Consider the following 27,486-nt stretch of genomic DNA (forward strand, 5'->3'; position numbering starts at 1 on the left):
ATTCCTGGTTATACAGAAATTCCACCATGGAGGAATGTACATGGAAGCTTAGTGGCCTTGTGACTGGCTCTGTAGGGTTGTCTTCATTAATAACCCAAGTGATGAAAGCATCTGATAGGAAGATAACCAAAACCCCCTTTTTCATCCAAGTCAACTTCTTACTTTGTGTCTAAGAGTTTGGGGACTCACGCTGTAATCAAATACAAAGAAAATGGCTTTATAACTAGCTGTCTGACTTAGTAATACAAGACTTCAATTGGAAAGCAGGGGAAGAGGTGTGTAGGGCTGGTCCTGAGTACCAACTGTCGTGTGGCTGGACTCTAGTCTAGGAAAGCAGGATACATAGGTTTGGGCAAATGTATGCACAGTCTATCAAAGGTGACTGTCCCAGGCTACTTCCCCTCTCTCCTAAAACGGCCCGTCCTCCCACGCTGGTCTGCCATTGGAACACATGGCTTTCAGCCGCAGAAACCACTGTTCCTCATCTGTCACAAGGCATGAAGCAATTTCCAGGAATCGAGGGTTGAGGAGGGATGTCCAGCTGCGCCATCTCCAGACAGGCCCATCTTCCTGGAACCCCACACCGCCACGTCTCCCCTGGACCCACTTAGCCAAACAGCTCAAGGTGAAGGGCGGGGGGGGACCTTGGGCCTTTCTAAAAACAGGAAGTGGGAACTCTGTCCTCACCCCCAAAACAAAGGGAGGCCAAAAGGTGCCAACAAGGTTCACATTTGTGGAAGGAAATGTAATGAACCTGGTTCTGTCTGCAGGGCCAGGATGCAGAAGAGCATCCCAAGACGGTTCAGTCGTGGAGGCCTGAAGTCACTTATGGGTGGAAAAGTTCAGTTAGATCTAGACTCTCAAAGGGCTCAAAAGCAAAAACCACAAACATGCTCTCATTTCTAGACAAGTTTGCAATGACCACTACTCTGGCACTCCATAACAACACTGTTCCACAATACTACAAATGAAATAACAAGTAGCTTGCTCCCTCTTCCCTCCCCCCAAGACCAACCCAAGAAAAAACATCCTTCTCCCTCCAAAAGCCATTCCTCCATTTGGAAAGTTCCCTTAAAATGGCATCACAAAGGATTCTGAAATGGCCTCCGAGTACCCACAACGCCCAAACCCAGGAGCCAGCTGGCAAGCAGTCTGACGCCTCACCCCTACTGGACTTCAAGGAGACCTGAAATGTGGTGTCCACCTCCCTCTTCCTACTCCAGAGGGCCTTTAAAATTACTCAGCTAAACCAGGAATTTTAAGAACACGAGAATTTCTTGGTATACATCATCTCAGGTTGACCCCCTAAAATGAACAACTCCGACTTAAGCGAACAAGGAAAGATAGGCTCCCACTGACAAAAAGGATTCCTTCAGGGCTGTTGTCTAGTCAGCCGCTTTTCCCAGTGGCCTTGCCAAGTGATTGGCTGTCAGAAATCCGAGTGTCACCCAAGTTTGCAGGAGCACCTTGTGTGTTGTGGCACTGGTCGCAGACGACATCCTGGTCCTCAGGCCAGTTCTGAGAAAATGCTCTCACTGCTCCCACTGCCCAACTGAGTGACTGATTGCAGTGAAAGAGGCTGGGTTGTGGTGATTCAAACTCGCTGTCCTGGTCTAGCTGGAACCAGCTTAAAAGTAGTTAAAAAGTCATCCTTGCCTTTCTTCCTCCTCCCGCCTTTCTCCGTGGCAACGAGCGCAAGGGGTTCACCTGGCAAGTGTCCGAACCCGCCACACCACCGGCTCCTGGCCGCTTGGGCCTCTGCAAGCCCTTGTGCTCTGCTCGAGGAATCAACCTAAGGATTTTCACGGTTACTAGACTCCTTATACTTCCACACTCTGAGGAAATTCTTAATAAATACACCGATTTATTATTCAGCTTAATTATTCACCTGTGGGTGACTTTGGGGACAAACCATGTCCTAAAAGGTTTCTTTAAAAAAAAAAAATGCAGTAACTAACAACAACAAGAACAAAAAAGGACCAAACACGCAGAACCAGGCACTTCTGGCAAATTTGTTTTCTTCATGTCCCTGTCCCTCCCCCCTCCCCCCTTAATAAAACCAGGTGGGCACATTTGCCAGGATCTGTGGGTTTCTTAACTTCAAGCCTTACTGCTTAAAAAAATGAGGTAAGAAATTCCTATCTGAAAAAGTAAAACTGACACACAAGCCAAACCAAGGTCTTCCCTGCCTACTAAAGGCAGCCATTATTGCTCTAAGTTGGAGTGTTTTGTTTGTTTTTAGTTAAGTATTCAAAGTCCTTATTGCCATTCTAGCTGGCCGGTGGCTAGCCAAGGAGAGATGGAAGGGGGAGGGGCTGGGTCGCCTGCCCCAGCTGGTCTGTCCCAACGTGCCGCCACCCACATCTGCCCACCCAACTCTGGCAGAACGCCCGCCGACTCTGGTTTCGGGGTGCTGGAGAGCGGCTCTAGCAGCTGGGGGAGGTGGTGATGGGGCTGTGCAGGTAGGGCAGGCTGCTGGGGGCCGCGTGCACACCCACCGAGACCGGGAAGCTGAAGACGAACTGCGAGGTGGGCGTGGGGGTGGCCTTGCCCCGCTCCCGCAGGGGCCCGGAGGGGCTGGCGGCCTCCACCGCGCAGGACGTGGCCAGCACCTGGGACTCAAACTGCAGCAGCTGCCCCATGAAGCTGAAGTTGGGCGAGATGATGCTCCGCCGCTGCTTGACGAATTCGAAGGCCTCTTCGAGCCGCACCCGCTTCTTCATCATCAGGTAGGCCAGGCAGATGGTGGCGGAGCGCGAGATGCCCGCCTGGCAGTGCACCAGCACCCGCCCGCGACACTCCTTCACCGCATCTGGGACAGAGGAGGACGACATTAGAGCCTGGGCCGCACTCGCGACCTTCACCCACTCGAGCGAGCGGTGCCTAATTCAGAATGTGAGTCAGGCGGGGGAGCAGAAGTGTCCAGAAATGGGGGGCGGTGGGCTAGCCCAAGAGAAAAATAAGGCGGGCAAGATGGGCGGGAAAGGACCCAGTGGGAGGGCCTGCAGAATCCCACCCACTCTAGGGTATTTTTGAGATTGAACCAACAGAGGCACTGCACTCAGGAGGTGCTAAAGCCAGGCATGGCCCAACACACACTTAGTAAGGATTGATTTATAGAAACAGACAATAACCCAACAGTCCCGTTCTTTGTCTTCCTCCCCATCCCCAAACCCTTGTCACAGGGGCATCTGTACGAGGTAAAGGTTACTGGCACTAAACTGAGGCTCTGGCCACAGGAATTTATGGTCATACCCTGCCCAACACAATACCCAATGGGTATTTCTTCCTCTGGAGAAAGAGGAAATGGGAGTATCCTGGATACTGCACTCCTGACTCCTTCCTTCAACACATAAGTGGCTCCTTCTCACTCCCCACCCCAACCCCAGGCTGGGACCCGGCCCCCCGGCCCAGGCCAGCCTACCGATATACTCGATGGCTTCCATGAACCAGGAGCTGATGTCAGCCTTGTGGTTGTCTTCCACTGGGATGCACTTGTATTGATAGTGTCCTTCAAAGTGGTTGGGGCAGTCGGAGGACACATTCAGCAAGGCCGTGATCCCCAGGGCGTCCAGCATGTCTCTCCGGGCAGCGTGATAGGCGCTGCCGAGGTAGAGGAAGGGGAGGATCTCCACAGGACCTCCCTGCAGCAGAAAAGAAAAAGGACCCCAAATATTCTAAGTACAAGGCAGCCAGGAAAATGACAGCGGTGCTTGGTGCGGGGGAAGGAAAGCCTGGCTGGGGTGGCTTTCATGGGCTCTGAGGCTACCAGGCTACCCTTGCCGTCCTGGGGCTCCTGCAGGGAGCCAGGGGCTCAGTAGCACGTCTCCCCGTTTGTGCTCTGCTCTGCTGCGAGCAGCCGCCAGGACAGGTAAAGCCTGAGACCCACCTGCCTCCCCCAGCAGCCCGTCCCCTGTGAGGGCACCACACCAACGCTGCCAACCATTTGTGATATATAGAGCTTATACTATTAAGTCACCAAATGATTCGTGGGGTTCAGGGACTCATTCAGTTGGGCATGTCTTTTCTTGGCACATCAAAAACGGATAGCTTCTCAGTCACACAGATAAAAGGAGAGATTTGGGCACAATGAGGTAGAATTGCCTTCAGGACATTTCTCGGAGTCAAACACATGACCTGGGGTTTGGGGAGCTGTTGGACCCAAAAATTCTCTCCATGCAAATCAAAGGGCTGAGTGGGGCGGGGTTATAAGCAATGCCGTGTTTTTGTCTGATTTTCTTGGAAGGTCTAGCTGACCACTGATCTCCATTTAGGATTTTTAGTGGTTCATGAGGGACCGTACTGGGGGAACAAGGGCTCAACAAGCGGTTCCTTCAAAAAAGGGTGTTTCACCTGGTACTTTACCATTATATTTTATAGTCCTATTATGAATTTTCTTATTTCTTTCTATACCCATCTTTATTCTTCCATTTTTTCCTATTAATTTCTATCTATGTACAAACATATTACAGCTTGATGATCCATTCACCTGTTAAGGAACTTGGTTTGGGAAATTTTAAATAAACTTCCATGAATACGGAAAAAAAGTGGGGGGAGAGGGTTTCGGGTTTCCCTGAGATTCCTACACTGCAGGACACACAGATCCTCTTGTGCAGGCTTCCTCACTTATATGCATTAACAAGAGTGAAGCCAGGGAGTCGGGTCTTAATGCTGTTTTGTGTCCATGTTATGATGTTTTCTTGAGAGGGCAGTAGTAAAAGAGAGAAAGAGAAGTCCAAGGAATCAAAGGGCCCTAACACACCTTTAAAAAGCAGAAGGCTGTAAATCAGCCCCTCCTGATGGCCCCACCTGGCCCTCTGGCCCCCGGCTTTGGGCCCTGAGTTTACCTGGTCATGCAGTGGGGTTCCACAGGAACCGCAGCCCAAGTCCAAGGGTTCTGAAGTGCTGGGGGGCACAGCCGGTGGAATGGCTGCCAGAGCCTTGGTCTTGGAACAGAATTCCGGGTACTCAGAGGAGAACCTTTCATAGCCACCTATAAAGAAGAAATCAGTTAAGGTTAATGGAGCCACCTCACCTGGTAGGAAGCCAGAAAGAAGGAGCGCTATAGGGACCTGGAGCCCAACTGGGTTACTTTTGCCACGGGGTGGCGCTGTGGGCCCAGGGATAACGTCCACCAAGGCTGCCGGAGATGCAGGACCCAAATCAGAACCACGTCCTGAAATAGGACCCCAGGCTTTATGGACAAAACCTAGTTCGAAAGACACCAAGAAGGATGTGCAGGGGTACTCATAAGGGGCTCTTCCCCTGGAGCTTCTTAGGCTGTTGACAAAGCATGAATTGGTTATGGCTACGGGGTTCCAGGAACACGAAGGCCTGGAATTCCAGATGTCTGCCATCCTCTCAGCGCCAGCCCTTCCTTCTGGAGAAGTTGTCCAGTGCGGGAGAGAAGAAAGAAAACTTGTCTGGCACCAGTCCTTCTGGATCTCAGCAACAGAGCAGATGCCAATTGCTCGGCCGCCTGAACAGCTGTTCCATCAACAAGGGGCCAAAACAAGAGGAAATGGACTTAAATCTAAATAAATCCCTCTTGCAACACACAGATTTGGGGCAAGGGAGGATTTCCTGACCTGCAAGTTGCTAAGCCCTGGAATAGTTATCTGTGGGATCTTCTTCCGGGGAGGAAAGTCTTATAAGTAAAAAAAAAAAAAAGGGGGGGAAAGGACAATTTATGTAGAATGTTAGTGCCAACCAGAAAAGCACTTACTGAATGGGGTGGGATTGAAGGGTGCGGCTTGGGGTGAGCAGAGATTCCAGAGAGGTGGGTAGCAAAACACTCAGAGAAATACATGCAGCCAATATCCATGGTTCTCTTGTCATCTCGGTGACTATGCTTTGTGGGTAACCTAACAGTGTATGCCAAAGCCCTACTTGTATTTTTATTTTGCAGTTTCTGCAGAACCAAAAATTCAGTGAAAGAACCTCTTCAACTGACCCATTCAACTGTTGGCCATGCTTGTAGTTCACACTCTTAAATTTCTATGACCAATACCACGGGCCCATGGTCCGTAACAGTTCCCAGTGAGCCTCCCATATGCAGGCATGTGACAGGCTATGCCTTCCCCTCCATCCCTACGAACTCCTGCTCTGAGGAGGAGAATGGTTCCTTGCCACATCACAATGCTCCCAGACACGGGGATGCATTTTTTCCCCCCTATTGGAGCCTTCTTTCACGCCCTCCCTGAGGATCTTTGTAAAAGAACAGCTCTCTGGTGGAGGGCTGGGCCCACATTCCTGCTGAGTCATAATGACCAGCCTTCCTGGGTGGGGAACCTGGGAGAGGTCCCATGTCCTCTCTTCAGGTGTGCTGATGGCCCCAGCGGTCTCTCATTACAGGGCACCCCCCCCCCAGCCCTGTGATCTTGTCCTGCTGCAAACACTGCCACAGCGAAAGCAGAGAAGGGAATGGGAAGCAGGAGAGCCAGTGAGTGTATTTAGCTGAAGTCCCTAGGACAGGAAACTTTGGGTCGATGCTTCCACTTTGGAGCAAGCAGAAGGGGAAATGCATACATCGACAAACCAATAATGAACACCTACAATAAAGTACCATCACCAGTTACTCTTTATACTCTCACAGGATTTTACAATGAGTGTCGTGTTTATTATATAATCTGAACTATTAAGACACGTTTCTTCCCCCAAGAGATGTGACGCATGAGTGTAGCGGCCTCCTAAAGCTCACCTCCCAGACAGCCGACAAGCATACTGCTAGAGGGCAAACAGCAGGCCACAGGGTGCCAGGCCAGGCCCGAGGTCACAGAGGAGCACCACCCTGACAGCAGAGAATGTTCTCCCTGTTGCCCAGAAGATACAGGATAGGGCCCCCAACTGAGGTTCCGGAAAGAGCACAGCCTTTGCAGTCAGGCTCACAGGGCTGGTTGAGTCACAACCCTGTGGGCATGAGCCATGCAGCCTGGGCCCCTGAATGAACCCCTCACAGCCTCCTCCCGAGCTGTTACATGTGAGGAAACCTCCATCCTGGTTCTTCAAATGGTTCACACAGTCTGTGCTCTGTGCTGGGCCTCCGGGAGGCACAGAATGCAGGTTTCCTTTTGGGGCACCTGCAAGGGGCATTACTGACTTCCACACTGCACAGTCCTCTCCTTGGGCCTTACTTATTTTCTCCAGTTGTAGTCTTAAGACTCGGTAGTTAGACAGAGGAAGGGCAGATACCACACTTCCTGAGCCCTGTCTCCCTTCCCAATCGGGGATATCCGCTGCCTCCCTGGCCCGTCATCAGTCAATCTACGGACAGTAGAAACCGAAGGAGAGGTCCGGACAGCAGATGCCCCCGGGAGTGGTCGGGGGCAAGCAGCAATGGGGAAAGAACAGAGGTGATCCAGGGGCCACACCAGGCCAGGTGTCACCACCCCCCACAAGCTGCTCCTAAGAGAATAGAGAAGACGCCATCACAACAGAGAAATAGGATTAGTGAAAAGTCAGTTCTCTCTGGGAAAATCCTTAAAGAACAAACAGAAAGGAACTAAGTGAAGTAGCAGATCAGTCCTGGAAAAAGCACAGGAAGGGCCTGCCCCTGTTGGTGGCACCCATGAAAGGGTTTTCCCCTCCTGAGCTTCACTAGCTTTTGGGGGGTGTATGACTGGCTGTCAGGAGGTCGAACACCCAATGGGCTCCTTGTGGGGAGCCAATGAGCTGCACTCACCCAGGGCCCCTGGGAGGGTGGGCCAAGCCCTGAAGCAAGGTGGGGGGCAGGGAAGCACTGAGCCCTCGAGCCACAAGGCCCATACTATAGGTGACAGCCACTGGAGAGGAAGTGCTGCAGGGCGCTCTGTCCCACCAGCAGCCCCTCCAATGTGAGGATTTCACACAGCATCTATGCTCTAAATGCTGGTATTCCCCGATGTCTCCCTTATCTATTTAATTGCAGGCTTTACACAGCAGGTGCCTATGATTTGCATTTGTTTCCTAAAATAAAATGCCCTAACATTTTAATGCCAATGAATTTTTTGACCTGTCTTTCTACATCCTACTGAATGTCACTGTGTATCCGCTACTCTGATTAGTTTTGACCTGTTTTTTCCATGTCCTTACTTAGGAATGTACTTTCTATTCTTCAAGTTTGCATTTTCTTCAGTTTAACACATGCCGAGTCTGGTGGGGGGAGAGTAGAATTTTTCACCCTCCTTTCTTGAGGGATAACTACATCTACAGTTAAACCCTATAGTCTTTGCTTTTCCTCACACATACTCACACCAGCAAGGCAATTTTCAAGGCTTCCTGAGCCTTGGGCACGTTCCAATGGGCACAGTCCCACTACCTGCAGAGGGGCACTTGGGGAGACCATGGGTGTCAAAGTGCCAGGAACAGGCTGTCCATGTCACCATAAGGGAACTGGTAGTGGTTCTGTATGACAGGGCTGAACTTCGTGGTGACTCTGGTCATGGATTTCATTTGACAATTTCTCTGCTCATTACCCACTCTACACTCACCTACCACTCTACATCACCCCTGCCCAGAAGGACTCAGGGCCCTGGCTCTTAGGGACAACTTATCAGTACAAGTCAAGTGTTGCCCAGCAAAAAAGCCACTTGAAAGTCACTTGAAGGTCATCTGGCTCTAAGAACTAATCTGTGTGCTGATTTAGCATGCACCCAGGTAAATGCTGAGAAACATTTAAAATATACCTCTCAGAGGGGGCTTCCGTCTCTGAGAGGCCGCACACAGACCTGTGGGCTTGGCCCGCTGGCTGGCACTGGAAGCCACGTTCAGGCTGGATGTGTTTACAGTCCCACCCAGGCCTTCTGTACTATCTCCCAGATTCAGCAAGCTAGCTTCCGTTGGAGAGTGAACTTTTCTTCCTGTCAAGCTTCCTCTTTGTTAAGTGGGAACTGCCTTCCAGCAAGGAAACTGGCTATCTTGTTTCAGAGGGCCTGATTGAGCAAAGGAATATCTTGGCTTTTTAAGAAGGCCCCACTTTCTCCCTCCTTCATTTTTCCGGGTTCAGTCCTTATGTTAGCACCACCTCTCCTTCAAGCATTGAGGACAAGCCCAAGGGAGCTGTAATGGGGTCCATAAAGATCTGGTTTTCACTTAATTAATACCTCCACCCTGCCTTTAGCAACTCTAGTTGGTTGGAAGCATTCCCTTAAAAGGATGCAAACAACAGTGAGTTTGCTACATTTACTAATTTTTTACTGAATTACAATTGGGGTTAGAAATTATCCATTTTTGTCATTCTAATATTCCCAGTCCTTCCCAGTCAAATGCAATTTTTTTTTTAAGATTTATTTATTTGTGCATACAGAACTGGAGTACAGGCCAGAGGCTCAGGGGTGATGAGAGGCTTCACCAGAGACAGAGTGGGGAGCAGAACAGGCAGATGGACGAAGTACACTGCTGAGGGGAGCAGCAGGCGGGTCAGGAGAGGTCTGCCGCGCCATGTGGTCACCTCCGGGGCAGGTGGGGATCGAACTCATGCGGAAGCGGCTTTAGCTTTTTAGTGCTGTGCTTTAACCCGCTGCGCCACCAGGGAGGGCCTGTCAAATGCAATTTTGTCCTATTTGCAAGGAGAAAATCTCTTTCTTTCCCTTTGGATGGGAGAGGTGGACAAGCCTCAGTGTCCCCAAGACCTCTGCTATTTGATCCCACAGGTCTCCTGGGGAACTAGGATGGGTGACTGGGGATAGACAGTCAGAGGACATGCACGCCAGCACTTATACTTGGGATTGACCGACTCACTAGTTAAGCGTTCCCTTCCTGTATTCATCACTGTCCAGTGGCAGTTTTCTACAGGAAGTAGAGTCTATATGGCCAGGTCTGGACTCTAGGAGAATGAGTTCCTACCTGAAAGGGGAAGTTAGAATAGTTTGTTGATCCTCCCAATTTCTCAAGAGCTCCAGAAGAGCTTTTAAATAAGATTTGAATAAGAACAGACATAGAAAATGATCTAAAAAGGCCTCCCTGGTGGCACAGGGATTAAAGTCAGCATTATCAAGCTAAGGCCAGCCACTGCAGATAAATTCAATCTCAGGCCAGAGAGGGGAGGTGACCCACATGGCAGGACAGACCTCTCTTGACCCTTCTGCAGCCCCCCTCAGCAGTGTATTTCAGTAGATCAGCCAGTTCTGCTCCCTACTCTGTCCCTTGCATCTCTGGCCTTCACCCCAGTTCTTGAATACATAAATAAAATAAATCTTAAAGACAATGAGGCCCTCCCTGGTGGCACAGCGGGTTAAAGCACAGCACTGAGAAGCTAAAGCCACTTCCGCAAGAGTTCGATCCCCACCTGCCCGATCCCCACCTGCCCGGAGGAGACCACATGGCCTGGCAGACCTCCCCTGACCCGCCTGCTGCTCCCCTCAGCAGTGTACTTGGTCCATCTGCCTGTTCTGCTCCCCACTCTGTCTCTGGTGAAGCCTCTCGCCTGTACCCCAGCTCTTGTATAAATAAATAAATCTTAAAAAAAAAAAAAAGACAATGAGCTGAAATATTTAGACAGAAGGGTAGATAAATATTTTTAAACCTGAAGTCCGTATAACAGACAGATTTGTTACATTGAAGGTGAAGTACAGATTTCGATTGGAATAGGAAAATGATCTTTTTCTCTTTTACTAATGACCCCCGGGAGTCTAAAACCCTAATTGAAAGGATTGGGAAGACAAGGAATTTCAGCAGAGGATATTTACTGCAGTGAAATCTGAAAAGCTCAAGTTTCTAAGTGACCCCTACAAATGTCTTTCATTTGTAAGACAAATGTCTTATAGGATTTAAATAAGATAAGCTAAGAGAGAGCTACCCCAATGAAAATTTTTACTAGCTAAAAGGCCAAAAAAATGTAGTGATCTTGGTTATTATAGTTAGCAAAACTTGGACGATATTAGGAAATGTAACGGTTAATTAGCATTTATTAATATTAAGCAAAGTTTACTCTCAATCATGAATTCTTCCCCGTGGCATCAGCGATTTAACTACCTGCAATGAGTAACCTATTGCTCTTCAAAGTGGTTGAAATAAAGACCCCTTCTCTACTTCCACAAGACTGAGGAAGTGAGGACCCAAAAGTCCTATTAGCTGCAGCCTGAAAGAACTACAGTGGGGAACCCAAATCATTCAGCCCTGATAAAGATCATGGGGGGGGGGGTCTTTCTTCCCTAGGTTCCCTGCCTCTAGAGTTCCCTCCTTAGCACCCCCTGTTTCTTCCCTTCCACTGGCCTATGCTGCTGCTGTTCCTTTCTGTTCTCACTAGGGAAGCCTTCTCATTAGAAGGCAAAAAGGAAACCAAGCTGTGTTAGGACCTTCTCTGCTTAGCAGACATATAAAAATAAACTCAGTTAAACAGACTATGACCCAGTTAACCTCAAAAGTATCCTCCTGCAGCTACAGAACAATTTGGAAGATCTGCCACCCCAACCACACTCCCCACCCCCCATCCTGTTAATTTTAGGCAGTTGCTTCCAGAGAGGTAGGTTCCTTTTGCTTGCAACCTCTCCAGGCTACTGCCGGGGGTCTGATCCTGAAAGAAAATACCACCTGGACCCAGGCCTATCCTCTGGCTCACGGAGGATGTACAATACCGGGTGCAGAGGGCCCAGCTCCCAAGCCGCACCAGGTCAGGCAGCAGGCAGAGAAAGAGGAGCTCTTAGAACGCGTCTCTTCCGTTGGCCAGGCACCTCCCAGCCGACAGGGACTCATTTTACCCAGAGGCCCTGTCCTTCCCCAGCCCTTAAATTAGCACTTGCCTCACCGCGCTGGTAGAGAGCCTGGCAGCTCTCCCAATGGGTTTGGCTACAGCCCTCCTAGTCTTATTCAGGGGGTCAGGGAGTCGGGAAGGGTCCTGGGTCCTGGCTGGTAGAGAAAGGAGCGCGTTCCTGCTCTGAAGCAGGAGACCGGAGGGCAGCACAGCACGGTGAACACCCCGGCCAACGCTGCCACGCGAAGGGACTTTAATTCCTGAGAAATGTGTCTCTTCTTGCCCGCAAACAGCAGGAGGGAGGGCAGGCATGCTCCGCAGCCTAGACCACCCCCTGCCCCTCCCTCACACAAGAAGGTAGAACCAGTTCCTGGAAGGGAGAGTACTAAGGATGTGCGCCCGCCACCAGGCTCCCGGGCACAGATCCGCACCTGGGGCAGGTGAGGTCGGCGGGTCCTTCACACCCGGCCCCTCCCCGCTTAGCGGCCCGTTCTTCGGGTACAAGAGCCCGCCAGGCACTTTCTCTTCAAGCGCTTTGGGAGAAGGGAGAACTGGGCTAGCATGGAGGTGCAAAAGGCAGCCCTCACGGCGAATGAAAAATCAGCAAAATCGCCTTAGTAGTTCAACCAAAGGTCAACAGCAGCATTTCCCCAGCAGCTGACAGGTCAAATGGCCAGGAAACTACTACCGAGAACAAAGCCCCCCGCTGTTCACCGAGGGCAAACCCGAATCGTCCACACTGAGCAGTTTTGTTGTGCTTTTGGGATGGGGAGGGCGCGGGAGGGCCATGTTTCCGCCCAGCCCACCCTCCCACCCCACCCCCCACCCCAACACCGTCTCCTTTCCTCTAGGGCAAGCTGTACCTAGGCGCAGAAAAAAGGAAGAGGGAGGGAGCCATGGGCGCCAGCTAGAAAAGGAGCGGCTCTTTGAAGGCGGGGGTCTGAAACGCCCTTCGCGTCCATCGGACACGACCAGGGCCGAAAGAATGCGCGGAATGCTGCGGCGGGAGAAAGGGGCGCAGCACCGCAGGGGGCGCCCCTACCCCACCAGCCCAGTCCGCTCTCCCCAAACTGAGGCAGCTCAGGACGGCAGGTGGGGCAGGCTCCGTGTCCCTCCGGCGCCTTGGACAGCACTCGGTCTATCCGGGTTTCTGACCTTCAGATTTGACTAGAGCTCCCCGTCCGAAAAGTTTCACCAGGGTTCACTGAAATCAAGCGCGCACCAACATCAGCGAGTGGAGAATGATGCCGGAACAAAAGGTCGTACTTCTCCGCCGTCTGAATTGAAGCGGCTGGATTCCTCCTGGAGTTGCCCAAACTCAGTCCTCCCGCCCCTAGCTCCGGGAGTCCGGGTCGAGCCCGACGTAGGAGGAGTTGGCCACCTTCCAGGTGGAGCTGGGAGCTGAGCAGCTGGAAACGAGATACTGATCGGTCCACACAGCGTCCGCAGCCGGATCTTACACACTGCGTACACTAAAGGCAGGCCCCCGAACGAATTCGCGGGGCAGATTCCGCTGCCAAGCTCACCCCTTTACCCACCTCTCGTGTTCTCAGGGTCGGACTCAGGGCAGGGCCTGCTCACGTAAAACCAACAGGCCTATCCTGTCCACACCCGCTCTGTGGTATTTGGGAACACTTGAGGGTGGGTAACGCAAATGATGAGTCGCTTTGACCGCAAGGCCAAACCGTTAATGAGTGTAAACAAATGCACAACCGCGCGGGGAAGGATGTGGAATTGCAGGTGACGGAGGAAACAAGCCCTCCCCGTCTCTAAGGACTTCAGGAGCTCGAACTTCCACACAAATGCGCAAAAACCTTGCAAACCCGTGTACACCAACACGCACAAAAGAGGGCGCGGGGAGGGGGGATGTTCCTGCAGCCACGAATCGCTCCAAGTAATTCATTCCCTACTTAGTGCGGCGCAAGCCCCACTACACCTACCCTACCTCTCGCCTCTGGGTCGCCGCGCTTACCTTTGAGCAGACAGATGTCGGTGCGCTCGGCGTTTCGGCGCAGAGCCTGCACTACCAGCGATACGGTGCTGTCCTCGCGGAGGCTCTCCGCGCGCGGGCTGCGCTCGTCGTAGACGATGACCGCCGAGTAGAGGCCAGAGCGCAGGCGGGCACGCACCTCCTCCTCGGCGGGCAGGATCTGCTCCAGACTCACCGAGCCCTTGGCCCGCCGCCGCACGATGGTGTTGCAGCGCACGTTGACCGAGCCTCGGATGTAGCCCGCGCTGTGCGCCAGGAACGGTCTGCAGTCCAGCAGCAGGCACTTGCCGCCGCTCAGCAGCCCCAGGGCACCGTGGCTGCCGCTAGCGCCCGCGCCGCCGCCGCCGTTCTCGTCGCGGTTCATCAGCCTTTTGAGCACGCTGCACTCCATCTCCCGCAGCTCTTCCACCGTCACCATGATCGCCGCGGCTGCTGGGCACGCGAAGAGGCGAAAGACACCCGGGCCAGCTGGGCTGCAGGAAGGGGCGGGCGAGGACTAAGGACGGGCGCGTGGAAAAGTGGCTGCAAACTTGCCCCCCAGGGGCTCCCACGGCGAGCCTCTTCTCCCCAGTCCCCTTCCTCCCTCAGTCTCGCGGTTACATAGCAGTCCGAGCGGCCGCCAGCATTGGGCAGCACCGCGCGCCGCGCTGAGCCGGAGGTGGCAGTGGAGGGGAGTGTGTTTACGGGAGAGGACCAAGAGCGCCTTTCTGTTGTCTCTATTGTACTTGTCCCGTCGTGCCGCTCCAGCCTCCGCCGGCACCCGCTCTACCTCTCCCGCCGCCGTTCCCCTCCAACAGCCGGAGCTCCGCGCTCTGCCCCAGCCAGAGTTTCCACCGCGGTTTATAGATTTGTTAATGCTCCTCGGCTCTCCCCCGGGAGGGGGCAGATTCATTACTACCTCGCGAAGCCCCGCCTTCTTTCCATTCTGGGCTGCGCGCCCTCCCCGCGCCCGGCGCGCTCCTTCCCGCCCCAGCCTGACTCCCTCCGCCCCTCCGGGCCGCCTCCCGCCCCTCTCCCCCGCGCGTGAATGGAGTGCCGGCCGCTTGCGCCCAGTCACGGGAACGCGACGTCACAAAGAGCGGAGTAAACAGGACGCCCGGCGCTCGCCGCCAGGCCCATTCATAAAACCGAGACCTAGAGGAAGAGGGAGGCGGCCTCCGACCGCCGAGCTAGCTGCCGCGTCCGGACTTTGTGAATGGAGCGCGGCGGCGCCTCCAGCCGTCGGTCCGCTGACCCTGACCCCCGCCGCCGCTTCCTGCGGCACTCGAGTGGCGGTGTCGCCGCTGCACCCCGCTGCAGCACTGCGGCGTTGGGCTTACAGAAAAAAGGCAGCCGAGAAGCCGGCCTAAGGGAGGCCAGGGCTCGTTGTGGCTGTCTCACCCGGTGCTTCCCCCTGAACCCCCCCCCCCTAACAGTGGCTGATCGTCTCCCCAGAACTGAACGGAACCAGGAGCACTGCACAGCTGCCCAGCCGGCTGGGCCTGGGACCTCTAGCCCTGGCTCACCGAGTGCGTTCGACCCGGCTGGTGGTGTTTTTTGTTTGTTTTTATGCGATTTGTCAGACGTTAGCTTATGCATTAGTGTGATCGATTTTCCTCTTATGCCATTAAATCAGTTTTATAGCTTCCCGAGGAACGTTGGCAAACCTCAACGTAGAAGATGAAAGAGAAAGCCCTCCCGCCCCGAAGCCCGGTAATAGGAGTGAGGTGTGGGGTTTGTTGCTTTACGACCCAGAGGGAGGCATTAATTGCCGGAATGGTGTTCTTCCAGAGGAAGGCAGGGGTTCCACTCCCGTCCACGCTTCCTAAAGATGTTTATTTAACCCTGGTGGGGGGTGGGGGGGAGCCGACGTTCTCTGTTTGGGGGAGAATCCTCCCCCAATCTTGCACACGTGTGAATTGTTTTCTCAGGAAATGACAATTAGGGTCCACATTTGGTGAAAAGCTAGATGCGAGGAAACACGCATAAAGAATGACCTTTTGAAAGGATGTAATGGCTCTGGAGATGATTCAGGTTGCTTTGCATCTCTCTTTCCAGGTCAAGTATCTTTCCCTCCTCCGCTCCGGGAGCCCCTACTTTTACTTACGCTTTGAATTTCCCAGAGGCCGCTTTTGGCAGAGGGTTTCTGCGCGCTGCGGTGGAGAATTGACAGAAGCCAAAAATTATTCGCCCGACATCTTGCCAAGTCTTGTTAGTGAGAACTAACTACCAAATGGGGGTATCGCGTGGCTCGCTCGAGACCTTAGGGGGTCAAGTTTTCCATGCCAGGTCGAGCGTGGAAACCCGACACAGTAACCAGGGTCCCCGAGTCCGAGGGGTCTCTTCCGCCCCTACTCTGCTTTTCACTTCGCCTTTGTTCACAGCGAAATTGCTCTGCTGAGATCTCACCACCAACCCCCGGGGCCCCAGCCTGGCCTGGGGGGCCTCACTGCTGAGACCTCCCACACGCCCTCGCTTCCTACTGCTCCGGGAATCCCCCCACCTTGGCGTGGGTTGGGCTGCAAAGGGAGGGCTGTGAAGGGCCCCTCTTACCCGAGGGGATCTTCCTTTTACCTCGGGCTCCAAAATAGCTCTGCATGGCAGTGTGTTTAAAAATCTAATACTTTTGGGTTTTTTGTATTAATTTTAATTGAAATTTGCTTCGAGCACTCACTTTCTGCCCCCACCCCCACCCCACCCCTTCACTTCAGTTCTGGCCTTGGAAGGGGCCACGACTGCCCACCAGGCAGCGGGACCCCGGGTCCTGGGCACTAGGGTAGGAGGTCAGCTGTCAGAGGTACCCTGCAAGGCCTCCCAGGTGGGGAAAGAGGGGAGGCTTGTACCCCAGGGCAAAAAAGGCTCTCTGTCCGCCTTCTCATTTTGCTGTGATGGCTGTAAACTCTAAGGACTCCTTCTTGCCAGCACACCAGGACTTAGCCCTTTCCACGGAGCTCCCCTACTCACCCCCAGCCCCCCAAGGTCCCCGGCTCATCTCTGGCTTCACGGGCAGCTCAGAAATGAGCCCCCACCAGGCCAGAGGACAGGGATTCTTCTCCACCTAGGGAAACGCCAACGCCTTTACCAAAGCTTTGGCACGACAGTTCTTGGACGGGCCTCTCAGTTGGAGGCACATTCAATTTCACGCGCGTGGCGGGAGCTAGGGAGACGTCCCTGGGTCGCACGGGCGGCACTCGCTAGCCTTTGTCTCTCCTGTTCCGGGGGCGCCTCCCGGCCGGCGGGACCCGCGCCCAGCGTTCACGTGGCGGGTAAACATCAAATCCCGGGAGAGCAGAATGCCCACCAAACAAAGACTTTCTGTTTTCTGCACCTGACAGAAATCCGTGGTGGCTAAGTCTGTAAATCCCACAGGCGATTCACACGGAAGCGGGTGTGGGCGGGAGCGTGTGAGTGTCTGTGTCCACGTGTGCGACCCCGCGCCTGCGCGCCCACGCCCTGGAGTGGCGCCTCAGCTTCGCACTTAATGTGTTTAAGGCGAGTTGCTTTAATTAGGAATGAGAATGTCTGCTTTTCCAGAGTAATAAAAATGAAATCCTTTCTCCTCAACTCGGGAATTAGTTATCAGATGTGTGAATTCCAGGAAATGAGATTCATATTTTGTATTCATTCTGCTGCGATGTACCCGCCCCCCGCGAGCCCCCCCACCCCCGACGTTTTATTTTACTTTCTACTTTGGTGTTTGTGTGGGCCATTTTATACACAGGTAAAGGAAAACAATGAGAGGGCTGCCCAGTTTGGGTTAGAGATGATAAAACTGGTCTCCAAATGAATTTGCGAGCGTATTGATTGGTAAGAGTCTAATACAAAAACCAGATGAAACTGGTCAATAAGTAGATCTTGGAGAAAACAAAGGCGTGTGGAAGGAAGATATTGTTTGAATGATATGTCAAAGTTAATTTAATTAAAGGAGGTACAGCAGCAGGAGTTGCAGTGAGATTGCCCAAGGAGAGATATTTTATTCAACAGTAAACCTGGGGGTGAAATTACTTTAAAAATTCACAGTGACATGTAAATCCAACTTCTCTTTTATCAAACAGTAGATAGACCAACCTTATTAGTCACTGTCAGGCCTGGCAAAACCCCTGTTCTTGTTTAAGAACATTTCTTTCCAATTAGGAAGTTGTGTGATCTGGGGATTTAAAGCCCAGGGTAGGATCCCCAGAGAAGACTGTGACTTCTATTCTGGTGTTCATGCCAACCTCTGAGTCACTACCTGTCCCCAAGTGCCTGAATAAAAACTTGCCTGAAAAATCATTAATGAATTAATCTAAATGATGATGGAAAGAAAGGTCGGGGTTTCCTGTAGTCTGGGCAAGAAAACAGGTGCCATATTCAAGGGGAGCGGGAATGATGGGATTTGCCTAGACCTACCGGCTAGAATTCTTTCATCAGCTGATTGGGAACTTCCATGGGGTAGTCGGAATGTCCAAAAGAACTAGGAAGCTGTCTCCTATTCCTCATAGAGAGAAGTCTGTACCTTTGTGTATCCTTGGACAACATTTATACATTAAATCGAGAAAGATCTGTCCTTCCCTGCCTAACTCTGTCCGTCAAGTCAAGACTCCAAAATCAATGGGAAAAAAATCTTCAAGATCTAGATAGAACATCATGAAGCAACCTCAAAAACACAGTCTAAAGTTTTCTTCAGTCCACAAGCTTGTCATAGATCTGTTTAGTATTTATTTTCTAGGCATGATTCTATAGCCCTTACTAATGATTTAAAATGCTAGCTTTCTACCCTAAGGTATCTACAAAAAAGGTATGCAACATGCTTCTTTCACTACTTCATTGAAAACTACTCAATCTAGCCTTTGCCACCATTTAGCTTAGTGACCCTGAGTAGCACAACACCCTCCCTCCAACCGCGCCCCCCCCCCTCAGTTTCTTCATCAGCAAATGAAGAAGTGTGCCTGCTAGGAGGCATTGCTAGGAGTGTTTCTGGAGTCTGGTATGCTTCTGAATCTATATTTTTCTAGCAAGAGAGTGCTCTATCAGTCTCATGCCATGTTTACACAGCCATCTCTGCTCCTTCCTCAAAGCCAGGCACCCCAAATGCTACTAGACAAAGAACAGCCTCCAGCTCCATCCTGCTCCTCTTTTACTCATGGAGAAGGAATTTCCCAAATTTTATTTATATGCTTAGTCAAGTGCTATTATCCTAAGCACCTTGCTAAAACTCCTTCAGATTTTCAAGATCCATTCTTGGAAACAAATCTCCAAATAGAAGATAAAAATAGGCTCAGCCTAAAATTTTCTTTTTGGGGTGGGGGGGTGAAGGAGAGAGGGAGTTGTAACAGGGTGGTCCCCAAGAAAAGGGACGGTTCAATTCTTTGCTTCCCAGACTTGTCTGGCCATTTCTGACCCTTTTCTATGGGGACCACCCTGTTAAAAAAGTCACTGAATATTTTTCTTTTTCACTTATTCAACAAACATGCTAAACTTGGTGACAGAAAAAAAATTTTGTCTGAACTGACCTTGCCTTCAATGAGTTTATAATCTAGTCAGTCTAATCTGGTTGTTATTGTCACTGTTATTTTAGGTACTACAGAGTAGGATCTAATAATGTCCTTAGGGAAAGGAATCCAAAGGCCACTTGAGGAACCAGACTTTGTTGTGGTATTAGGGAAAAGGCCCATCATGAATAAAGTGCATTTCATCTACTTAAATGTTATGCTGGGCTTTTCTTAAGGACCCTTTTGCTTTTTGCTTTTTTAACTTTTATCTCACCTTTGTTGTTCATTCTGCCCTTGTGCCTTATATCTCTGCCCTTCATTTGCTAGTTTCTCTCCTCCCCAGTGGGTTTGTCTGCTAAAAATAGATGAGCCATTGGTCTAATGCTACAAGGGAGCCAAGATGATGCAAAGGCTCTGTAGAAAATCTATGCTGTGGACAGGGAACTGACCTAGATGCAGGGTGACCTTGGTATGCGCTGCCTCAACCTTTCATTGTCTTACTGAACCAGTTGGTCGTTCTAGAGCTTAATTTCACTATCAGTAAAACTAGTGAAAAAATGTCATTATTATATACTTTTTTTTCCAGGACAATAACATGTCTACTGACCTTTCCAAGGAGCCCATAATGAACAGATATGGGAACTTGCCATCAGAAAAGATTTTTGGACTTGTAAAATTATTTATATTTAAATAGTCTTACGAATAAGAAAACATGCTATCACATTTATGTATTTTCTAAATCTTTGGTATTGAAACCAATAAAATGACCCAAAACTGAGACTCAAACACAAACACACATAAATCTGGGACGTTGAGAATTATTCCCTCATTAGTGAAGTAGTGAAGGAAACTAATTTTAGAAGACCTGTCTCTTCCCTGTTTGCTTTCATGCCCCTGGTCATTATTCACTGGTGTCTCCACAATCATTCTGCAAGGGGCCTGAAAATAGTCTTCCTTGTCCACTAAGTGTGTGCATGTCTGTGTGTTTGGGTGGGTGGGTAGGTGGGGGACAGAGGGCAAGTCCTGCCTCTACTATGGTTCAACTGTTCTTTGTTAGATCTTGGCTTCATTGAGGTCTTTTAATGTAATGGTTTAATTAATTCTCATAACTATAGGGCGGAGGTGAGGTAGGGGAATCTTTCCACTACCTTCTTAGGATCCACAAATTGAACTGTCAAATGGTATAATTTGGGGTGGCATTTCTGATCCCATTTATAGCTTGACCAGGTACTGGACAGTGCAAAGAGAGGGGTCAAAGCCTCAGTTGAGTTAGTTGAGCAAGCCTCATTCAGCCAATGAGTGGATTTAGACATTCTCTACTCCTTTAAATGTCCTACAGTTCTTACTTCCTTACTCAGAAGTAAGGAGCCAAGAACCATAAATTTCTCAGGACAAAATACCCATCTTTAATTAGTTATATTAACTAAAAACAGAAGGCCATTGACAGAATGGACTAATCAATTCACTTCAGCTAAAATAATGGCTTTCAAAAGTCAAGGCATATATATCCACTGCCAAAAGAATGGGGGGAATCTCGATCCAGTTCAGGAAAGAAACAAAAGGAGAGGCAGAGGCAAGAAGAACAAAAGGAGCCACTCCTCATCCCCCTCCCCCAGCTTCTTTGTGGGCTGCTGTCCAGAGACAAACCCCACAGAAAAAAAAAAAACAAAACAGGCCCACATTTGCCCCCAACAGCCTGGGCCATGTAGCCACATCTCTGATAGTGTAACTCTTCTCTGTCTAATCTAGTATTCTCACTAACCCATTTATTGCCTTTTCAAAAAATTATTTGGGCTATCCAGAGTCAACACAGGAAAGGAATACAGCTAAATGTGCTCTATTCTTTACCAGAGAAGAATCATAGTCTCACTCCACCTTTCAGTTGGAATTAACATAACAATCCACAGGGAGTTACTCACTGAGGGAAACACCCAGGGTCCTCTCTAAGCAGTGCTTAATCACATCCAGCTACTCGTCCCAGTTATTAGAGGTTAACTAATTAGTGCCCAGCCAACTCCATTAATCTATTTCTCTTCTTTTTTCCCAGGCTCATGTCCTCGATGTCACAGGGCTGTGAACCTTCCCACTGAGGAACAAAGTAACCAGGCCAGTCTACTCCTCTAGGGGACCAAGCCCCCCTTCAAGGTCCATTTGGAAATTTAGCTATAATTTTGCCTTAAGTTTACCTATAATTTCTCCAGACCTGGGTTTTGTTTGGTGCATTGAAAATGGGCATTGGCTCTGGAGCCAGGCTCGTGTTCAATTTGGCAGCTGGGGAAACTGGCTAAGTTCTGACCTGTATTTTCCATGCATTTTCAATGGGAATTTTACTAATATCCTGACTAACTATTGGGAAAGTGATTTAACAAATCTTACTTCCTTTCTCTTAGAATATATTTTGAAGAAGATAGCGGTGTTCATGAGGCAGCATTTCTGATAGACACGTTATTCTTTCCATGAAGGTGTGATTGGCAAAATCCTGGAAGAACTGGATAGCACAGGTATGTTTTCATGTCATCAGACCAGGCTCCTTGGCTCAGCTGTTAGCCTAGGTCTTTACCCATCATCCACTGTAACATGAAAGTCTCCTGTGTTCTTTCTGCCCATCCCCACCATCCTGACACCTCCATTCCCCCTCCTCCCAGCACCCTTGATATGTCTCCATGCCAACCCCCACTTATCCAAGTACAAGTCTCACTGTATCAATAGAACCTTCCATGACTCTTTCAGCAGCAAAGGCAATCTTCCCCTTTTCCAATTTTCTTCAACTCTTTAACTGCCCTTCACTCATTTATTTCTTACTGTTAACCCACTGCCTTTCTCCCTTCATCAACACTTTGTGAGCTTCCAATTCCCCTTTAGGCAAACTGTCTTAGTCCACTCAGGCTTCTAGAACAATAATACCATCGACCTGGGGACTTAAACAACAGGTGCTAATTTTGCACAGTTCTGGAGTCTGGGAATTCTATCTAAGATCAGGTTGCTAGCAGTTATGGTGTCTGGCAAAGACTTACTTCCTAACTGGCCTATGGCCGAATTCTCATTATATCATCACCTGGTATGGATTTATGAGACAGGAATCACTCTCCCCTTTGTTCTCTTCTCAGAAGGCACTAATTCCACTCATAGGGACTCCATCCTCGTGATCTAATCACCTCCCAAAAGCCCACCTCCTAATATCATTCATAAGGTTTCAATACATGCATCTGGAAGGGACACATTCAGTCATTAATGCAATCCCAAAGCTTCTAGAAAAGTAGAGGCTCTCAGGTTAAATAAGATGCTTAAATCACATGGTTTATTTAGCCAGTTGAAATGTCCAATGAGAAGTAAGGGGGAGAAGATGAGGTAGGTAAAGGTACTAGGTCAGGATGTGGTGGATGGAAAGAATAGTACCTGTGTCTTCATTATTAGTTTTGCATTATTAATGTGTCCTGGATTCTCTGCCATATCAGCCTTGCTTGCTCATGGTTGGTTATGTCGTTCCAAGTTGAGTTTTGAACAAGGGGGTTCAACAAAAGATTGTGGTTGAACCAACAGATACTTGCTATATCAGAGAAATGAAATCAAGGCGCCTGGGCCCAGTCATGAGTTTTATCTATGTCTCTAGGCAAGGCTCATGTGGGGCCAGATTTAGGGGTAATATAGAAACATGACTCCCACGTGGCAGGATCCAGACTATATAATTGTCCCTTCCATCCTTTTCTATAAGTGAAACATTTTTGGTTCATCCTTTTAAAAAAAGGCAAATATATGTAACATAAAATATAAACTATATGACATAAAGCATAAACACAGATTTTCTATTTCAACTATTTTTAACTGTACATTTCAGTGTCATTCAGTCAATCCCTAATGTACAACTGCCATCACTACCCACTTTCAGAACAATTTCACCATCCCAAACTCTCCACCCATTAAACAATAACTCTTGTCCCTCTCCCCATAGCTGACCCTTTTAATTCTACTCTCTCTCCGAGTTGCTTATTGTAGATAATTCATACACATGGAATCATACACGTATTGTATGGATCATTTTACTCAGCATAATGTTTTCAAGGTCTGGCCATGTTGTAGTAAGTATCCTAAGTTCATTCCTTTCTGACTGAATAACATTCCATCATACACTTATCCGGTCATCTGCTGATGAACATCTGAGTTATTTCTACCTTTTGGCTATTATGAATGATGCTACTGTGAGCCTGGTATACAAGTATCTGTTAAGTATGTGTTTAAGTTTCTGCTTTCTGTTTGTTTTTTTGTTTTTGTTTTTGTTTTTTTTTGTGTGTGTGTATATACTTACAAGTGGAATTGCTAGATCCTATGATAATTCTGTGTTTAACATTTTGAGGAAAGTCCTGTTTTTTCCTTTTAAAATTTATGCTCTATAGTCATATGCTCTATGCTTCTATAGCTGTCATGTCTCATCAGCTGTGTCTTAGTAGTTTATTTGGGCTATCATAATAAAATAGCATGGATTGCTTACAGTTCTGGAGGCTGGAAAATCCAAGATCAGGCGATGGCCACAGTCCATACTACTGTCTGTCTCAATACACTATCAGAGCTATTCCTGGACTTAAAATTCTTAACAATCTTCAGTCCAGAACTACGCACAGAACACTTGGAACAGACTTGTGTTAACTTATCAATTACTATGACTGAGCTCAGGAAAGACGCCAAGAGCCCTGCCATCACCTCACCCCGTAATACCATCAGCCTCTCTTCCTCTTGTGTCCCCCTTTCTTCCCTGTGTGGGATTCACCTGCTCATCCACACCACGTTGTGTTGCTGGCTTTTCTGACCTCCATTTCCTGCTTCTTTCAAGTGGTTTTGATTTTGCTGCCATGCTCTTCTGGGCCATAGCTTACTCTTTAGAGACCCACCCAGACCCTCCCTCAGACTCCAACTAGTCCACCCACCCAGCCAATTGTCCTTGGTGCTCAGTGCTCAGTTCACAGTCCGGCTTTGGCACTTTGTAGTCCTGCCCCAAGCAGGAAGATTTAAGCTGCAACTGTGCTTTTCGAGAACTTCTGACCAAACTGGCCCCTTCCGCAGATCTGAGCCTCACAAAAGCCGTCACACTGAAATGTGCTTATGTATGTAGATGGCTGTTCAGAGCAGAACCCAAGCTAAAGAGTATACTTCCTGGCCCAAGGCATAAACACTGCACACTTTCTCTCCACCCACCCCCTCCAACCTTTCAGAAGGGATATTTTCATGCTTGTAATGAAATGTGGTCAGAACACATTCTCTTCTAAAATATTAGGCAAGGCATAGATTTTTCCTTCTGTTTTATACACGTGAATGAAAATGAAATAAGCAAAGCATGCTGTTAACTAGTTTACACATATGCCAGTTGATGCAATTCTAGAGCAGACCTTTTTCTGGGGTGTTTGTTGTTGGTTTAAAGGGAAAGATGGGATTAGACTGTGTGCTTTTAGCAATATCTTCACAGCCGTTGGCTTGGGAAAAACACAGAAATCGTTTCTAAAAATGATCAGGATTTCCATTTGGAACTTATCAAGTTTGAAGAATACCAATCTGCAGAATGCTAAAAATATAGATTATTTTGGTTTTAGTTGTGAAGGCTCCTGTCCCATGCTTTCTCTAAAATTCACTGAAGAATCAAGAAAAATGTTGGTGACAGGTTTCGCTGGTGAAGGAAAATTCCTCATGACCTTGCATTATAGAAGATAAAGAGTGTGTGTGTATAAGTACACACACTTAATGTACATACATGTATTCTGTATATACATGTGTATAATTTGTTTTCTTCTCAAAATACAAATTTCCCCTGTTCCCCTCTATACCTGGGCTCAGGTTTTGTTTTTTTGTTTTTTTTTTTAAGATTTATTTGGGCATACAGAACTGGGGTACAGGCCAGAGGTTCAGGGGCCTGAGAGGATTCACCAGAGACAGAGTGGGGAGCAGAACAGGCAGATAGAGGAAGTACACTGCTGAGGGGAGCAGTGGGCGGGTCAGGAGAGGTCTGCTGCACCATGTAGTCTCCCCTGGGGCAGGCGGGAATCGAACTCATGTGGAAGTGGCTTTAGCTTTTCAGTGCTGCGCTTTAACCCGCTGCGCCACCAGGGAGGGCCTGGGCTCAGTTTTGTAAGCCCCTCTCCCTGTTCCTTTTGGAACCCTTGCAACTCAAAAGGGCTTCCCCTTTGTGTGAGTGTTGCCTCATGTCCACTTGTGACAGGATGAACTCAAATTAAATGTTCACAAATTCAGAAACCGATTTTCTCGCCCCTCCCCCTGCAGTCTGGGTTTTCTCTATACACATCTTCAATCCGGGATACTGTTACTTGGGGATGGTTATTACTTTGGGATGGTCAGCAGAAGTGGGGGGGGGCAGCCAGGAACCAGGCAACTTGCATTTCACTGTGATGATTACAGAAGAGAAAAGCAGTTTCTCAAAAAACGGAGAGGGAAGAAGTGCCTGGAGGTCAGGGCAGGTGTGTGTCAGTCTATTTGACTCTCTCCTGTGCTTCCTTCAAGCCCTTCTTGGAGAGCACTCAGAGGCAGTTGTTGCTAGGATAATTAACAAGGAAAGGCAGTTGGTGAAAGCATACGCCATGCACTGAGCTTTGTAGTTCAAGAGCACCAGTAGTGCAGAGGGTTGTGGACAGCTGCAGTCTCTCAGCATCGCTGCCTCCCTCCTGGATGGCGCTCTGTTCTGAAGATAACTCCAAGGAGAACACCCTGCACAGAGCACCCTAGAAAACAATGAACACCCACAGTGTCTTAGTCTACTCCGGCTGCCACACAAAGCACAGCTTGAGTGGTTTAAGCAACAGAAATGTAGTGTCTGACAGTTCTAGAGGCTGGAAGTCCAAGATCAAGGTGTCTGCGGGATAGTTTCTTCTGGGACCTCATGTCTCTCCTTGGCTGGCAAGTGGCCACCTTCTTTCTGCTCCTCACACACACCTTTTCTTCTAATGTCTTCACCCTAATTTCCTCTTCTTCTAAACACACCACTCAGATTAGGATCCAGCCAACAATCTCCTGTTGACTCAACTACGTCTTGAAAGACTATCTCCTAATCCATCACATCCTGAGGCACTGGGTGATATCATAGCATCTGTGTTATTTCTCCAGAAAGAGCCTTGAACCTGTCTACACTGTTCTTCCTTACACTCTCTTCCCAGGAGGTAGATCTGTGTGTGGAGAAAGCTTTGGTTCTGAATTAGCCAAAGCTGGATTTGGACACCCGCATGACCCCTGATGGCTGTCTGGCCTTAGAGTGGTTACTTAATATCTTTGAACTGTGAAATAGATCCTTAATATATCCTCAGCTGTGAAATGGGAACAGGATCCTAAAAACAGGGTAAGCCAGTCAAAGATTCAGTAAGATGGCATCAAACAGAAACATGGGACCTGGCTCCACCCCCAGACCCCCCATTTTGCCTCTTGACTCATTCATTCATTTCCAAGGAATCCAAGGATGGACTTAGCCAGAGATGACACTGGTGATTTACTTCTGACCAGGTGAACAATTGCATAATCGGTCAGTTCCTGATGCCTACCTCACCTCCTGTCAGGCGCTCTACCACAGGAGCCTCTGGGTCTCCAGAGGCCTTCACTCATCCTGGTTCTCTGACACACAGCTCCTTCTTGCCCCCCACCCCCTCTTCCAGGAGTGTCCCTAAAGCAGTCAGGAGAGCTGGGAGACCTGGTCCCCCAAGGGCACTTGCCCTCCAGGTAAGCAGGGGGAGGGGCTGAGTGGAGGAGCCCCTGCAGTTGCTGCCAGAGTGGCTGCAGCCTGAAATAAGAATCCTCCAGCACTGGACAGGGGCCAAGGCAAAGCTTCTTACAGTGCTTGTCAGTTTCCAGTGATTAGCAGTTTCCCTGGCTGGGGAAGGTCACCTTTTGCTAGCCAGGGGAGTCGGCCACTGCTAAGAACCCTTGAGGAAAGCGCCAGATTCCAAGGGCGAGCTTGGCTCCTCTGGCTGTGGAAACAGCGTCCCTGAAGCCAGGGCTGGGGTTTCTCAACCAGGAGAGTTACAGAGCTGCTGGAGGCAGGACAGAGTCTCTCCCACGGCTCACCTGCTCCACTGAAGCCAGGGCCCAGGGCCAACACCCTCTGGCAGTGGCCAGATAAGAGATCAACCATGTGCTGGGCTTTGCATGGAAACAGGGGGGCTAGTGGGGGCTGCATTTTCTCCTGTCACCCCACTATCTTTTCCTGTACTCTCACTGCTAATGCCCATCTTCTCCCTAAGTTACAAAAACAGGACAAGGTGACAGAAAAACAAATGTGTTTTGCTTGGTAGGGGTAACTGTGTTAGAACTGTTTGTGTACTATATACTTAAATGCAGCCCCTTTCTTCCCACTACCAGAAAAGATAAAGACAAAGAAAAAAGATAAAGAAAAG

The 27,486-nt window shown here is 49.5% G+C and overlaps 1 protein-coding gene across 1 annotated transcript; it reads right to left on the reverse strand.

The window, feature by feature from the left end:
- Window positions 1-1,926: 1,926 nt before the first annotated feature.
- On the reverse strand, window positions 1,927-14,474 carry DUSP4 (dual specificity phosphatase 4). Its single transcript, XM_004682204.1, has 4 exons — window positions 13,641-14,474; window positions 4,848-4,993; window positions 3,425-3,644; window positions 1,927-2,812 (listed from the first exon to the last, which is right to left on the reverse strand). Exons 1-4 carry the CDS (start codon window positions 14,074-14,076, stop codon window positions 2,427-2,429), a joined length of 1,188 nt encoding a protein of 395 aa, XP_004682261.1. The 5' UTR covers window positions 14,077-14,474; the 3' UTR covers window positions 1,927-2,426.
- Window positions 14,475-27,486: the final 13,012 nt, after the last annotated feature.

Source organism: Condylura cristata, unplaced genomic scaffold (genome assembly GCF_000260355.1).
Source record: "Condylura cristata isolate star-nosed mole 26May11 unplaced genomic scaffold, ConCri1.0 scaffold00014, whole genome shotgun sequence".
In the NCBI taxonomy this organism is placed as follows: Eukaryota; Metazoa; Chordata; class Mammalia; order Eulipotyphla; family Talpidae; genus Condylura; species Condylura cristata.